Genomic DNA, 12,994 nt, shown 5'->3' on the forward strand with positions numbered 1-12,994 from the left:
TGCAACTCTTCTGACCGGAGCTAGAGGGTGCACCCCTAAGGTGGCCCTGCACAACCTGTTGATCCGGTCAAATATAGCTCCGGGACTAGGACTGGACCAAAGAAATCGCAGCCGGAACTAAATGCTCTGCCAATATTGACTGTTGGCTCGTCTGGCTGAAAATTTGTTTGTTCTTCGAACTGGGTCAGCAGATGTGCGAGCACAAAGCCCGAAGATACTCGGGAGCGGGCGGACACACAGACAGACTGGAGGCACCACCTCCCTCCTTTGTTGATTTGTTGAGAAGAAAAAAACCCAACAACAGTCGGCGGACACCGAACACTGAATGGCATTTATAATTGTAACAATTGTGGAAAAACACAGGTCGCGCAGACCTTTTCACCGGCAGATGGGGATTCCCACTGCCTGTCCCAATCCAAGAGTCAGTATCTCCTCCCATGCCCGCCCATGACTTGTGTAAACATCAGCGCACATCAAAAGGCGCTCGTCGCCGACTCTAATGCCATTTTCCACTGCTCGAATTTTTGCCAGATTGCGCAATAGTCCCTCCATCTACAATGCTGCACTGTGCTGTACAATTTAATAACCAAGCCCCAGCCACTTGCTGAGTAATTAACTTTTACCGTGACTTCAAAAATATGCAAATGCGTGTAGTTTTTCTGTTACCTTACACTTTGTCACTAAATTTTACTGTCACTTTAAATAGTTCTCCGTAAAACGTAATGCACCAACTAGTGACATATTTACAAGGATTTTAACGTCCTAACTTAAGTTTACAGAACCAATCAAGGTCGAGGTACTCACCGATCATAAGCAGGGCGGCGGTCAGGTGCGAGTTTGGCGGTCCGGCCAGGCTGGTAGCCCCCAATGCTGCTCCTCCTAGAGCGCAGGCCACGCCCCCTAGGGCCACGACGGCTATGAGGGCGCGCAGCGGCGGTCCGGCGAACCACTGGCCGCAGCATCCCTTGCCGGATCTCTCAGAGGGAGACCTGGAATGAAGAAGGAAAACAGATTTTCAGACGAATGGAATGGGCAAAATGGGAAATGCTGCAAGGAGCAGGTGGCAAGGGGGCACAACAGATGTTTTTCTCCGCAGCAAAGTGGCAAAGACGAGGACGAGGTCCTTTTTCTTTTTAGCCAGAGACCCGAGACGAGTTTCCTTTCACAAAAGCGCAGCGAGTGCGCAATTGTTATAATTTGATGATTTATGAACCAAGCGACCAAAAATTTGCGCACGACACAACATGAAAGGACGCGGAGTATCCTTGGTGGTTGGCAGGACGCAAAAGGCAGACAAGCAGACGACGTAAAATATTTTTGCGGAGAAAGGACAATTTATGAGACGCAGACGGCGACACAGGCAAAGGCAAAGGCAAAAGGACGTGTGCGTAAATTCATTAGGACACGGCTGGCCAGCGTGTTGGCAGGACGAAACCCTTTGCTCGGGGCGATACAAACAATTAGAGGAGGAAATATTTATAGCCAGAGGAATGGGAGTGTCATCGAAGCTGCCTCACAAAACATGATAAATCGTTGGAAAATTACGTGCACAAACATATCTCAATAAACAAGTTGCTTTGTGCGACCGGAAATTTATGTTGAATAATTTGGTGCCCTGCTCCGCTGGCTGGCAAGGATTTAGAATTTTTGGACTCTTTTATGGCAGGCCATTAAAAGCGAGGAGCGGGAAGTTGGGAGGGGAAAGGTCTTCGATACCCGTAGTGCGAAGTAAGGCGGCATGGATGTTTCATCATTGTCGTGTCATGATAAATTTGATCTCCCGCGGAAATGAGCACGCAAATACCAGAGGTGAGAGTCTTAGCCCAAACAATAATTAAATTCTCCAAGAGTTCCTAATGACACGATCTCGGCCCGAGACTGCGAGGTTCCCAGAGTGGCTAGTCAGTCGCGGTCCCCTGCTGCGACAAAGTTCAACTACATCGACGTATCTCCCAGAAATAACGAAGCATCTTCGCGAGGTGCAGACACGGACCCTTGGAGGTGGATCGCTTCTAAGCAGAAGATGATTGATTGGAAACAAATTGGAGGCAGACCTAGCCGTGGAATCCGTTCCCCATTAGAATCGGCATTCCCATGTGAGTGTGGCGGGGCCTGGCTCATTAGAAATCATCACAAATGCGCCGGAGAACTGCATTGAGCAAACATGGAAATTGCGCACTTGCCGAGTGTTTCTACACCGAGCGACACTATTATTAGGGGGGCTCCAACTTGTCCAAGTTCAGCTTATTTATTAGGCCTTTGAAGCGCCCCTTGGCTGTCATACACATATGCGAGTACCGTCTATTGCAACTAGCTCAGGGGCAGCCCGGGCTTAGAAGCTACTTGGCTGTCGTGAGCTCAGTTAGCCAGCCAAACAGTCGGGCGGTCTGTCAGTGCGGCAATTATTCAATCAGCGACTGCACTTAATTTTCATTTATTAATTGCAGTTTGTAATTGCCAACATTGACACAGTTCCAGCCAGGCGTGTTGGCTTCAACGTGTTTACTCTTCGCGCCCGCCAATCGGCGAACTTTCATTTTGCAGAGTTTCCATTTAAATGGCGGTGCACTGGTCGACTTCCTGCGACTTCTCCTCCCTTCCTTTCCGGCAGGCTGTCAGATTGACATTTGCATGCGAGCGAGCAGTTTCCAACTGATTAAGCAATTTTCAGAGCATCAAAGGCGAGGCGGCCAGGGCTGGGAGTGGGTTTTTTATCAGCCCAGCCAAGTGGAGCCCCCAGCCGGAGCATAAAACCACCTCCCGGGTCGTAAACCCAAAGACATAAATGCGCCGACCGGCAGCACCCGCGCGAGCAATTAGAAGAAACACACTCACTAATCAGAGTTTAATGAAAACTTGATTTTATTTATCAGGCGATTTCCCTGGCTGCGTGGGAAATCGAAACGAAAGCAGTGGAAAACTAATGAAATGCGAGGCTCAGACAATCAAAGCGAAATTCGTGTTGAATTTCATTTACATGAATATTTGATAATTTATTTAATTCGCCGGCGAGGAGGAGGTTTTCTCTTGCACTTGCTCTCGGCTCGCTTTTCCTTTCTTTTCACCTCGACATTATGTAATTAAAACGTGGAAAACGGAAAATGAGGCAATCACTGCGCCGGGCCGAGGAAAATGAAAATAATTAGCTGGAAAAGCGTATTAACATTGGCACATTGATTCAGAGAGGTGGGGGAGGCGGGCTTTCTATCCCGACTACTTTTCGTATTTTGGCCCACTCTCTGGTTTTGTTTCTGGCTGTTTGGTTTAGTTTTCGTTGCAGCTGCTTGCCTGGATGACGGATTAGGCCGTGGAACCCATTTCCAGCTTTCAATCAAAGAGGCCCTGCCATCCCCCTCACCCGCGGGGCATAATTACAGAGCGCTTTTCAACTTTGCCGGCGTTCTGATTTGTAATAGTAACTTTTTTGTTCGCTCATTGTGTGGCGGTCTTTTGTGGCTTTGGCAAGAGGTTTCATTTTGGTTTTTGGATTTTTTGGGACTCGAACTGCGAGCACCGAACAGCGAGCTGCGTTAATTTGGGCAGACATTTGGGGAACCGTTTGTTCTTGCGGTAAGAGTCGAGTGAATCGAGTTCAAAAGATTCGAGCTCAGAGATGTGTTCTGCTTGGCTGAGAGCCTCCAACGATTTAGATCTGGGGGAACCCTGAACCGAGATCCGCTTCGGTTTGGAAAACTCCACTCCCAGCGTGTTCTATTAAACTCCATGACGCTGGCACAGCTTTGAAATTTCTTGGAGAAGACGGGCGATAAACGCCCCAACATGTACTCCCCTTACGTGGGTTAAAGAGACATAAAACGAAAACCAGTAGCAATAGAAACCGAGACTCTCAGAACATGACATTCACCCGGCATTAAAATCGCAGTTGTTTGTTCGCCGCATATATAAAAAATGAAAGCAACCAGATCCAAGCGGAGCCGAGCAGACGGCAATAAAATATCCAAGCGAAAGAGACAAAGTCACGTTGTCTCTCGTGGCACTCGAATGGGTGTCTAGTACACACTATATAGCACTGGCGCATACACTGCAGAGCCGGCGGAGAGGGGAGCAGCAGTGGCGGAGTAACAATTTCACATACAGCCGCAGAAACTTCTGACCTACTAACTGAAAAAGAGGCAGAAGCCAGCCAGCGACAGAGCGGGTCTCTAAACTTGGGCAACGTTTTTCCAGTTAACTGCAAACGCTTTGACGCCTGACTGATGCCGGAGCTCCGAAACGGAGTGGCTCGAAGACCCGGCCTGCTTCAAGCCACCTTAAAGAGCTCGGGCTGGCCCGGTCGGTCGGTTAGACAGTATCTTCTGGTGGGCGGAACTCGAGCACACGACTTTGATAGTCGCCCAAGAGCGAAGTGTCTGCCAGTTGAGTTGTCGGAGGAGTTTTTGGCACTGGCACTGGCACTGCCGCGATTTGGCTGACACGCTCCACTCCCCCGGTTGCCAGGGCCCGGCCAAGTGAGCTTTTAATGCGAGTGTAAAAGATTATATGGCAAGCTTGGCGCTGTCCATTGACTGCGCCATTGGCAGCAGCACTGGGCAAAAATGTAGTGACCCAGTGGCTGTCCCTACACCATGCTTGGAATTATACAAGCCAGTTGTTTCTCCCAGTGCTTCGTTGCAGTCAAAGTTTTGGGCCAGCGTTTATTGCCAATTTTTGAATGCATAAAATGCAAGAGTTGCCAGCAATTGACGCCCACGCACGGCTTTTTTATGCGTCCCCCCAGATTTCTCTCGAACTGGAAGACCCTGGTATATAGGGCAGCATGCCAAGTGTGCGGAGGATATATAGAAACATCAGACGCCCACAACTTGGAGAAATGAGAAAGGCAACGAGGGGAGGTGGACGATTTTCTGGCGGGGAACAAGTGCCAAACATCGTGACGACAACGACAATGTAGACTCGCAACTGCGTCGAGTCTGAGGCATTTCTAATTTGAGATCCGTTTCTAATTTCTGGCTTTCATGTGGCACAGCCACAGTCGTGGCCGTGGCATCCACAGCAGCTATGGAGCAGCTAGCAGCATCAGCATCCGGGTTGGCAATTACTTTTACATGTTGCCGACGCGACATCGCAGCGGCAGCAGCAACATGGCTGCAAGAACCGCAGCCAATGTGGCGCGCTCTCTCGAAAACACACATCCATGTGTGTATTTAGGTGTATGTATCTACGAGATACTCGTCGCTTAAGTGGCTGCGTCATTAGGCTCTCAGACGTTGGTTGTTGTTGTTGCAGATGCTCATGTTGCTGTTACTGATGCTGTTGCTGTTGCAATGGAATCCTCCAATAGGCAACCCCGACTGGGATTGGGTCTGCCATGTATCTGTGTCGCTATATGTATGTACATAAATTAAATTCTTAAATTGCTCGTTAGCTCATCATGAGGTTTTTTCATTCATTCCTGCAGTCTCTGGTGTAGCTGCACTGGGAGAAAACTCCGAGAGACCAATTAAGCAATAACTGACTCAGATGAAAGCGTTTCTGAGAGAGATAATTTCATCGTTTAACAGAAAATTGTTAAATGAATTCGTATATATTTCATTATATTGCAACTTGTTCAACTATTTTTTTTTAGTGCATCTGCTATAGATATTGTTGGACCATGATGGGTTACAATAACAATAATCACACTGCCAGCAACCACAGCAACTGCAACAACAATGACAACAACTTTGTTGGCCGCAATGTAGGTCATTCGGAGTCCCCCCATTCCTGCACTTTTTCGCATTTCGGCGCCTAGCGATTTCCCTCGAATTCTATGCGCTTTTAATATCGCGCAGTGGCATCTTCGAGTGATTCAATTTAGCGCCCAATGGACTCCCCAGCCTCCGCGGCGGTCTGCTTTGTCTTCGGCGCGGTGTGGCGAGAGGGGACTTGGTCGAAAGTCGGGGACAAAATTATGTGCGCCAGTGGGGAGCTATTATATTTATATTTTTACGACGACTATTACCCACCCGAGATGCGGGCTCCTCAACTGGCACAATTTCGTCACCCATGAGATGCTATCGGCGGGGAGTTGTCATTAATTAGAATACATTAATGCCTCGGACGGGGGAGCTGACAGGCGCAAGTGTTGCCATAGTTGGGGGCTTTGTTCTTCGAGTCGGGCGTCGCTGAATCACAGAACCCGTTGAGTCAATTTGATGGGACAAAAGCATCCGCAAGATACTTAAGCTGCAGCTGCGAGGAGTATCTGATTGCCATGGGGCATATAAGCAACAATGAAGCATTTAAGACCAAGGTATCTGCAAGCACTAGAAAAGCCACTTAAGTGAAACTGATTTCGTGGGGATAGATTATTTAAATAATTAAATTGCGACTCTGCAGCTCCCGTGTGTCTTTAAATTCATAATTAATCGATGACAGTAGCGCCTGCCGAACTCCATTGAACTCTCCCCTGTTTTTCCTTCCAAGCGAGAATCGATTCTGGGCTGGGGCCCAGAAGTGCCTACCTCAGGCAAACAAAAGAATTTCGCAAGATGTGCTGGCGCAGCTCTCGGCCAACAACCTAAGGTCAACAACTCATTACGCTGCTTTATGTTTAATAAACATTTTGGGGCGGTGGCCTCCAGCATCCCCCGTGTTTAGTCTTGTTGAATTGCTTTGCTGTTTGAAGTGGATGTTTTATTTGATTATGACACCTAATGGCCTCGGGCCTAGGTCCTACATTGTAGAGTGCGAAGAGGGGTGGAGGTGGGAAAACATACCCCCGTTGCAGTGAGGAAATCGGCAAATTGAATTCCGAGACTTCGATATGCAAGAAATGCGAGGAGAAAGCCAATAAGAGCAAATATCTCGAGTTATGCAAAAACTTGGCCGGCAAAGCGTGAGCAATTTATTGTGGAATCTGCTCGGCAGGAATTCAGGCGGCCCTTCCTCCTCTCCCCTCCCCACCCGCGAAGGTCAACCGAAATGGCCAATAAATGAAATTCCCGAGCCAAAGCCAAAGCCATCGCCAAAGCCAATAAAAATGCAACCCATTTGGAATCGTTGACAAATCGAATCGGCAGTGGTCTGGTGCGGTTCAGCGGAAAGTTTTGCAGTTTACGGATGGGTTTTCAAAGCTGGAAAGTGGCCGGAGGAAAGCTGCAAGACCGTAACTCCTCCGTTTCCCCCTCTGAGTGTTTTTTCATGGAGCTTTTCCTTTGTTTTTCGGCGGATTTCTGGAGTTTGTTTTTACGACGAGGCGTTCTGCCATGTAAAGGCAGCATTTTCGCATCGAATTCCTTTTTCTTTGTTTCTTTTTTGCCTTGGTGGCGCAGGAAATTGCTGCCATCGATAGCTAAGCCCGATCCTGTTGTCCTTTGTCCTCTCCCACTCAGAATCGGAGACGACACTTTGGCAATTTATTTCCATTCCTTGGCTGCGATTTGCATAAGCGCCAGTCAGACGCAGGCTCATTTCCATGTTCCTTTTTCTCCTGTGGATACTTGGATGCTGGATAGTGGATTGTGGATTCGGGAATCTGGATCCCCAGACCAACCATGAAGATGACACGCAAAGCAAAGTCCCAAAGAAAGCCAGCCCAAAGGAGCAGATTAAGACAAATACAAATCAGTGCATAATTTTTCTATTAAACAATTTCGAGGGGGCGGCTTGGGAGATGAACGTGGCCGAAGAAGTGGACGTAGACGTGGACCACCTGGTTCTAAATTCAAACTTTTGGCCTCCGGCTCTGCCGGGTCACGTGCCAGCCATCTATATGCACGGACCCCTGGCAGGGACAATCCGGACACGTCCGGAGCTCGACTTTTCAATTTTGGCGCAGTTTATATTCAATTTCTGGCGCTTTAATTTCGATGCCCACTCAGATGGGGCTTAGACCGCATGCTGGCGAAGCGGGAAGGGGGTAGGAGGTTCCTGGGAAAGCATCCCTTTCCGCACACGCAAATTGGTGCTGAGAGCGCGAAAGTCGCGACAATAAAAAGCAAACCAACAGCGATTGAAATGAAATACACGGCAGAAATTAAATGGATACGTGGGACACACATTGCCTTTGCCGTTGCTGTGGCTCTGCTGTCTGCTGACTGCTTTTTATATTGTGTGTCATACATATTCAATAACAGACAAAATGCAAATTTGCAAATGTCGAAAATGGAAAGTGATGGCAGAAACGGAAAACAAAAGCAGCAAGCCACCGACTGGGCCGGGGAGAGAGTGAAAACATAACTTTTCATTTCCAGAAGCATCAGTATTCATATGCTCATGCTGAGATACAGTCGTGTATTCCATCTACACATGTTCTACTGGGCTTTGAACATGGTAAGAATTTGAAGTCAATCGGAGGCACATAAATTTAAATACTGTGTCTATGTTTGGGGCTTGTGGTCTCTAAGATTGTACCACCGACACAGTGAGATAGACCCACTGCTCTTCCTAGAAACACTCACAAAAGAAGCAGCTGCTCCGATTGACACCAGATGATGCCTTCTATAAGCCACTTCCCTGGTGATCCAACAGACCCCATGGCCTAGGTAGATACCTGAGCAAACACAAAAATCGGAGCCTCGTAGAAACGTGGACTCTTCACCTGAGAACGACCGTTTAGCTCAATATCAAATAAATTTGGAGCCATGCATATTCATAGCTCTGCACGAAACAATACGAAAATCGCCGTACAATTTGATTTGTGGCCAGGCAGGCACTGTATGACTGGCTAACTGGATGGCTAACCGGCGATGATATCAAATATCAAGTGCTGGCCATAAACAATTTGACCTTGTGCACGTAGCAGTAGTGCCAGAGACCTGCACTCTTGTTCCCCGGAGCAGGCTGACACGAAAATAAAAAAGCCAGGCCAGAGCCATAGCCAGAGCCGGAGTCTCAGCCATGCCCACTGCCCAATGCTCATCGATTACCAATTCACGTTCACACGTTCGAGGCTCGTCGCTGGTCGCTTTTGAAAAAGTCTTCGGTGGAAATCCGCCTTGGTCATGCTCATAAATGTGGCTAATTTGCAGCGCAGCTCTCTGCCCCCATGGAGGCGATTGGCGATGCTTCTAAAACACCTTGCCCCGGGCACGTTGCCTGGTTGTTAGCTGGCTGTTAGCTGTGTTAGCTGATTGAAATGCTGGGCTGGCTGACTTTCGGATTGCTTTCGTTCGTTTCGAAAATTGTTCCAAAGTCGTGATTCAGCCAAAGTTTCTTTTCGCCAAGCTGAACTCTTTTTTGGCCCGCGATAACCTGCCGAATTCTGCACTAACTTTAAGTATTTTCGACACGCAACTGGCCCATTACCCATTATCCGTGCCGACGACCCTTTCTATTTACCCGCTCTATTTATTGCAATTAGTTTTTGATTATTTGTGGAGCTGTCGAAATTGGTCTGCATCGATTGTAATGATGATGAAGTCACCCAAAGAGTCCCCTTCGATCACCTAGACAAGGTATCGGTATCATAATGGCTTCCAGCCAGCCATGAGTCGATAAAATATTAATTCAATTTCCATAACGATGATGGAGTGAATTGCGGAACCGTGTCTATTGGTCAGAGGGCCATTGCAACTAATTCATCTGAACTGATAACTGATAACTGGCGTCGAATCGAATCAACTGAAATTGGATCATTTTCGGAGCGAAACACATGGCGCGCCAATTACTTTGGCCATAACTCTAGCCCCCGGCTCAAAACTCGCATTTAGGCGGGATGTTGTTCTTGTTTCCCTGCTTCCTGTCCCTGCTCCCTGCTAATGTGCAAACGAACTCAATTACGCAGATAAAATACAGGGCCTGTGCCAGTGCCAGTGCCAGCCAGCAACAAGCAAAAAGCCATAAAAATGCGCATAAAGCGCAAAACTGATTGAGAGTTGTGCGGATACCCAGTCGTACACTCGTACACCCATGTGCGGCCACATGTATCTGGCAGATACGACGGCGAGTATCTCGCACTGAGAGCTAAGGGACATCACGCCACAGCGCATTAAAGGAAATTGACGCGGAAACGAAGCGAATAAAAACTACCCGAGCTGGCCACAACGCAGCAGTCTCTGGGCGGGATGGGATGGGTTTTGGTCTGAGAATGTCCAACAAGCAATTTCCAGCTATCAACACACACACACTCGCCCCGATAACACACTCCCCCCGCCCTTCCGCAGAAAGTGCTTACTTCATTACGCATAATTTCCTGGGCCTGTGTTCGCAACATTTTCATTTCCATGCCTTTTTTCGCCTGCCCGAGAATGACACGGAGAACTGTGCGCCGGGTGAGCCCTAGGGGTGGTTCGTCTTATCGAGGGTCTGCCAAATGAACTATGGGCTCTGGCTCTGAGACACGATGAGGGTGTCGATACACAGGAAAATATCTCGGGCTTTCTGCAGTTTAAAGTTCGTCAGAGAATGGTGGGCAGTTCTACCGAGGGGTATCTGGTTGGCGAAGAGCCCCATTGATTGCCGACTTTGACAAACGTTTTTCTTCGTGCATGTCCAGCTAGCCACATGTTTCTTTCCGTTTTTATGTGCGGCTGGACAGAATTATATGCTGATTGCAGTTCGCCGATAAGCGGAACGAAACCAAACGAAATTATGACCATGCGGGCTGTATCTCTATCTATGTATATGCCGCTCAGTGTCAGAACCGAAGGGAACGCCAGAAAATGTGCTGGGGCTGCGAGGCAAATGGAGACTAACCGCAGCTGTGCGAGATTTGCAAAACTTGCATTGTAAAATGCAAAAACTGCATCCACTCGGGAAATGGAAAAGTGGGGAGATGGGGAAGGGATCTGCGGCGTGTCTGCGTGTGAAAAGTAGACGCAAGTGTGCGTTTAATAGCTCTGCGGCTCTTGCTTGCTGAAGAAGGAGTCCCCAGGGGAGTTTTCGGGGAAAGATACTCGAAAGGGGTAGTCTCATCTTGGCTCTTTAACTTGCAAAGTACACAAAACTGACACACAGACACACACACCAGACCAGCCACCATCATGCAGATGAAGCGTTTAGCTCAGCTGGAGAAAGTTTTCTCTATGTCTTGGCTTTTGTGGCCAAGAGATGAGAGTTTCTGTTGCTGTGGCTGTTGGTATTGCTATTGCTTTGTTTCACTTCCACTTGCCTATCGCTGCTTGGGTTGTATCTTTTCAGTTGAATTTTTGTTGCTTTTTGTTTTTTGCCCATCGCCCTCGTCTTTTGTTTTCAGCTGTTTGGCTACGCTCTTAGTTATTATAGCAAATTATTTGTTTTGACTTTTAGTCGCTTGTTGGAGTTGTAGATGCTGCCGCTGCTGCTGCTGCTGCTGCTAGTGATGTTGCTGCTGCCGTTTTCCCAGCTGCTTCAAATTACCGCCTTTGTCTCGTGCGGTTCCAACGGTTCCCATTTCTCATATTTACAATGCGGCTGTGGCGGTGATTTTTCAGCTTCTCTCCATTAGTTTGGCTTATGAAAGTGCCCGTGCTCTCTAATTACAACCCCGACTCCGACCCACGACCCCCGGCCCTAGCCCTGCCAGTAAGTTGAAGACATTTATAGTTGTCACTGGCAACGAATTTTCAACCCTACCACTTCTGTTTCTGCACAAATATCACGCATACGCCGCGTGGGAGCCCAAGACAAATTGTAAGTCTCTGTTTGCCCTTGTCCTTGCTGTGCTGTGTGTGTGCCTTAGTAATTATGAGAAACGTACACGAACAGAAGCCAAAGCAGAAGTAACATAAATTATGCATTTTATTTGCTCAAGTGCCGGGGACACAAAAGGATGCCAAAGGATCCAATCCCCAGCAGCCACACGCGCATTTGTTAAATGTTTTAATTAATTTACGAAACGCGCTGCTCGCCTGCCCCGGCGACTTTAAGTTGCCAAAGCCAAACAACAATATTACCAGCAAACTGTGTAACTGTTGTCGCTCCGTGTGTGTTGTTTTTCTGACTCACTGTGTGGGGCAAGCAGATTTGCAGACAACGAACAAATAAACTTTGGCAACAACTTTGACGGCAACAACAGCACGACGGCCACGAAACTGCAAAACTCATTGCACTTTAAATTGAAATCAGTGCGAGATACAAGAGGTCGACTCCGCAAGTCCCCGCCGGCCCCTTACTTTCTGGATCCTATGCGCGCGGAAAGTTGATTTTCCTTTTTTTGGCTGCCCTTTTTTAGAGCGCGCATTTTGCGGTTGACAGTTGACACAGTGCAGTGGCAGTGGCAGTGGCAATGGCAGGAGTTGCATCCGCAAAGGGAAATTTGGGGGAAGGGGAGGAGACCCTCAGTGCCTGTCTGGCAATTGGTTTTTGGGGTAAACGCCACCCTGTTTAAGCTAAAATGCTGCCATTAAATGCGCTTTCCCCGCCGGACCGCTGCCGGAATATTGGTTTTAAATATTTAAACGCTTGCATTTGTTGTAAAACGTTAATTGAAGGCAAACCCAGACCGAGGGGTCAGAGGGAATGCCAGATGATGTCAGGGCTGAGGAAGTGGGAGTTTCCCCGCGCACTCTATCACTATCAGCCGTGATGCATTCATAGGCAAATGGTGCCCACCTACAGCCTACTGCCCGTCATCGATCAAGAGATCTACGCAACAAAGCGCTGAGAAATCGTTAACTTTCACCTGGAAATCTGCTGGAGATAAAACTGGTTTGCCAATTATTACCTCATGGCCCGGTCTTCGCAGCCAGAGGCCAATTATCAGCTCAAAACCCAAAACGCTATTTTCAAGTCCGCCAGAAAGGAGTTCGATTTTAATTGCCGTTGCCCAACAACGTTTGGCTCACCAATCTCCAGTGAAATGCGCCCACACACTCCGAATTTACGGCTGTAATGCGGGTCAAGTAGTCCGCTTTAAAACGATTTTAGCGTCCGTCTACAGAAAGTGTGTTTCTTTTTTGCAAACTGAACTTAGATGAACTCCGTGGCATTTTTGCCGTACTCTATATTGTGAGGCTCCCTCTCCGAAACAGAGCCACACACGCCCTGCTGCCAATCCCATCGAACTCAGTTCATTGCACAATAGCCAGGCCGCAGCTACAAAATAAAATTATAAAAGAGAGACGGGCGAGGG

The 12,994-nt window shown here is 48.1% G+C and overlaps 1 protein-coding gene across 1 annotated transcript in view; it reads right to left on the reverse strand.

The window, feature by feature from the left end:
* LOC6494362 (actin cytoskeleton-regulatory complex protein PAN1) overlaps positions 1-12,994 on the reverse strand; it is a 31,894-nt gene that overhangs the window by 4,806 nt on the left and 14,094 nt on the right. Inside the window, exon 4 of the mRNA XM_001960427.4 lies at positions 805-989. Within this exon, the coding sequence (XP_001960463.1) occupies positions 805-989 (185 nt within the window). The remainder of the gene's footprint in view (positions 1-804; positions 990-12,994) is intronic.

The sequence above is a fragment of the Drosophila ananassae genome, chromosome 3L (genome assembly GCF_017639315.1).
Source record: "Drosophila ananassae strain 14024-0371.13 chromosome 3L, ASM1763931v2, whole genome shotgun sequence".
Taxonomy (NCBI): Eukaryota; Metazoa; Arthropoda; class Insecta; order Diptera; family Drosophilidae; genus Drosophila; species Drosophila ananassae.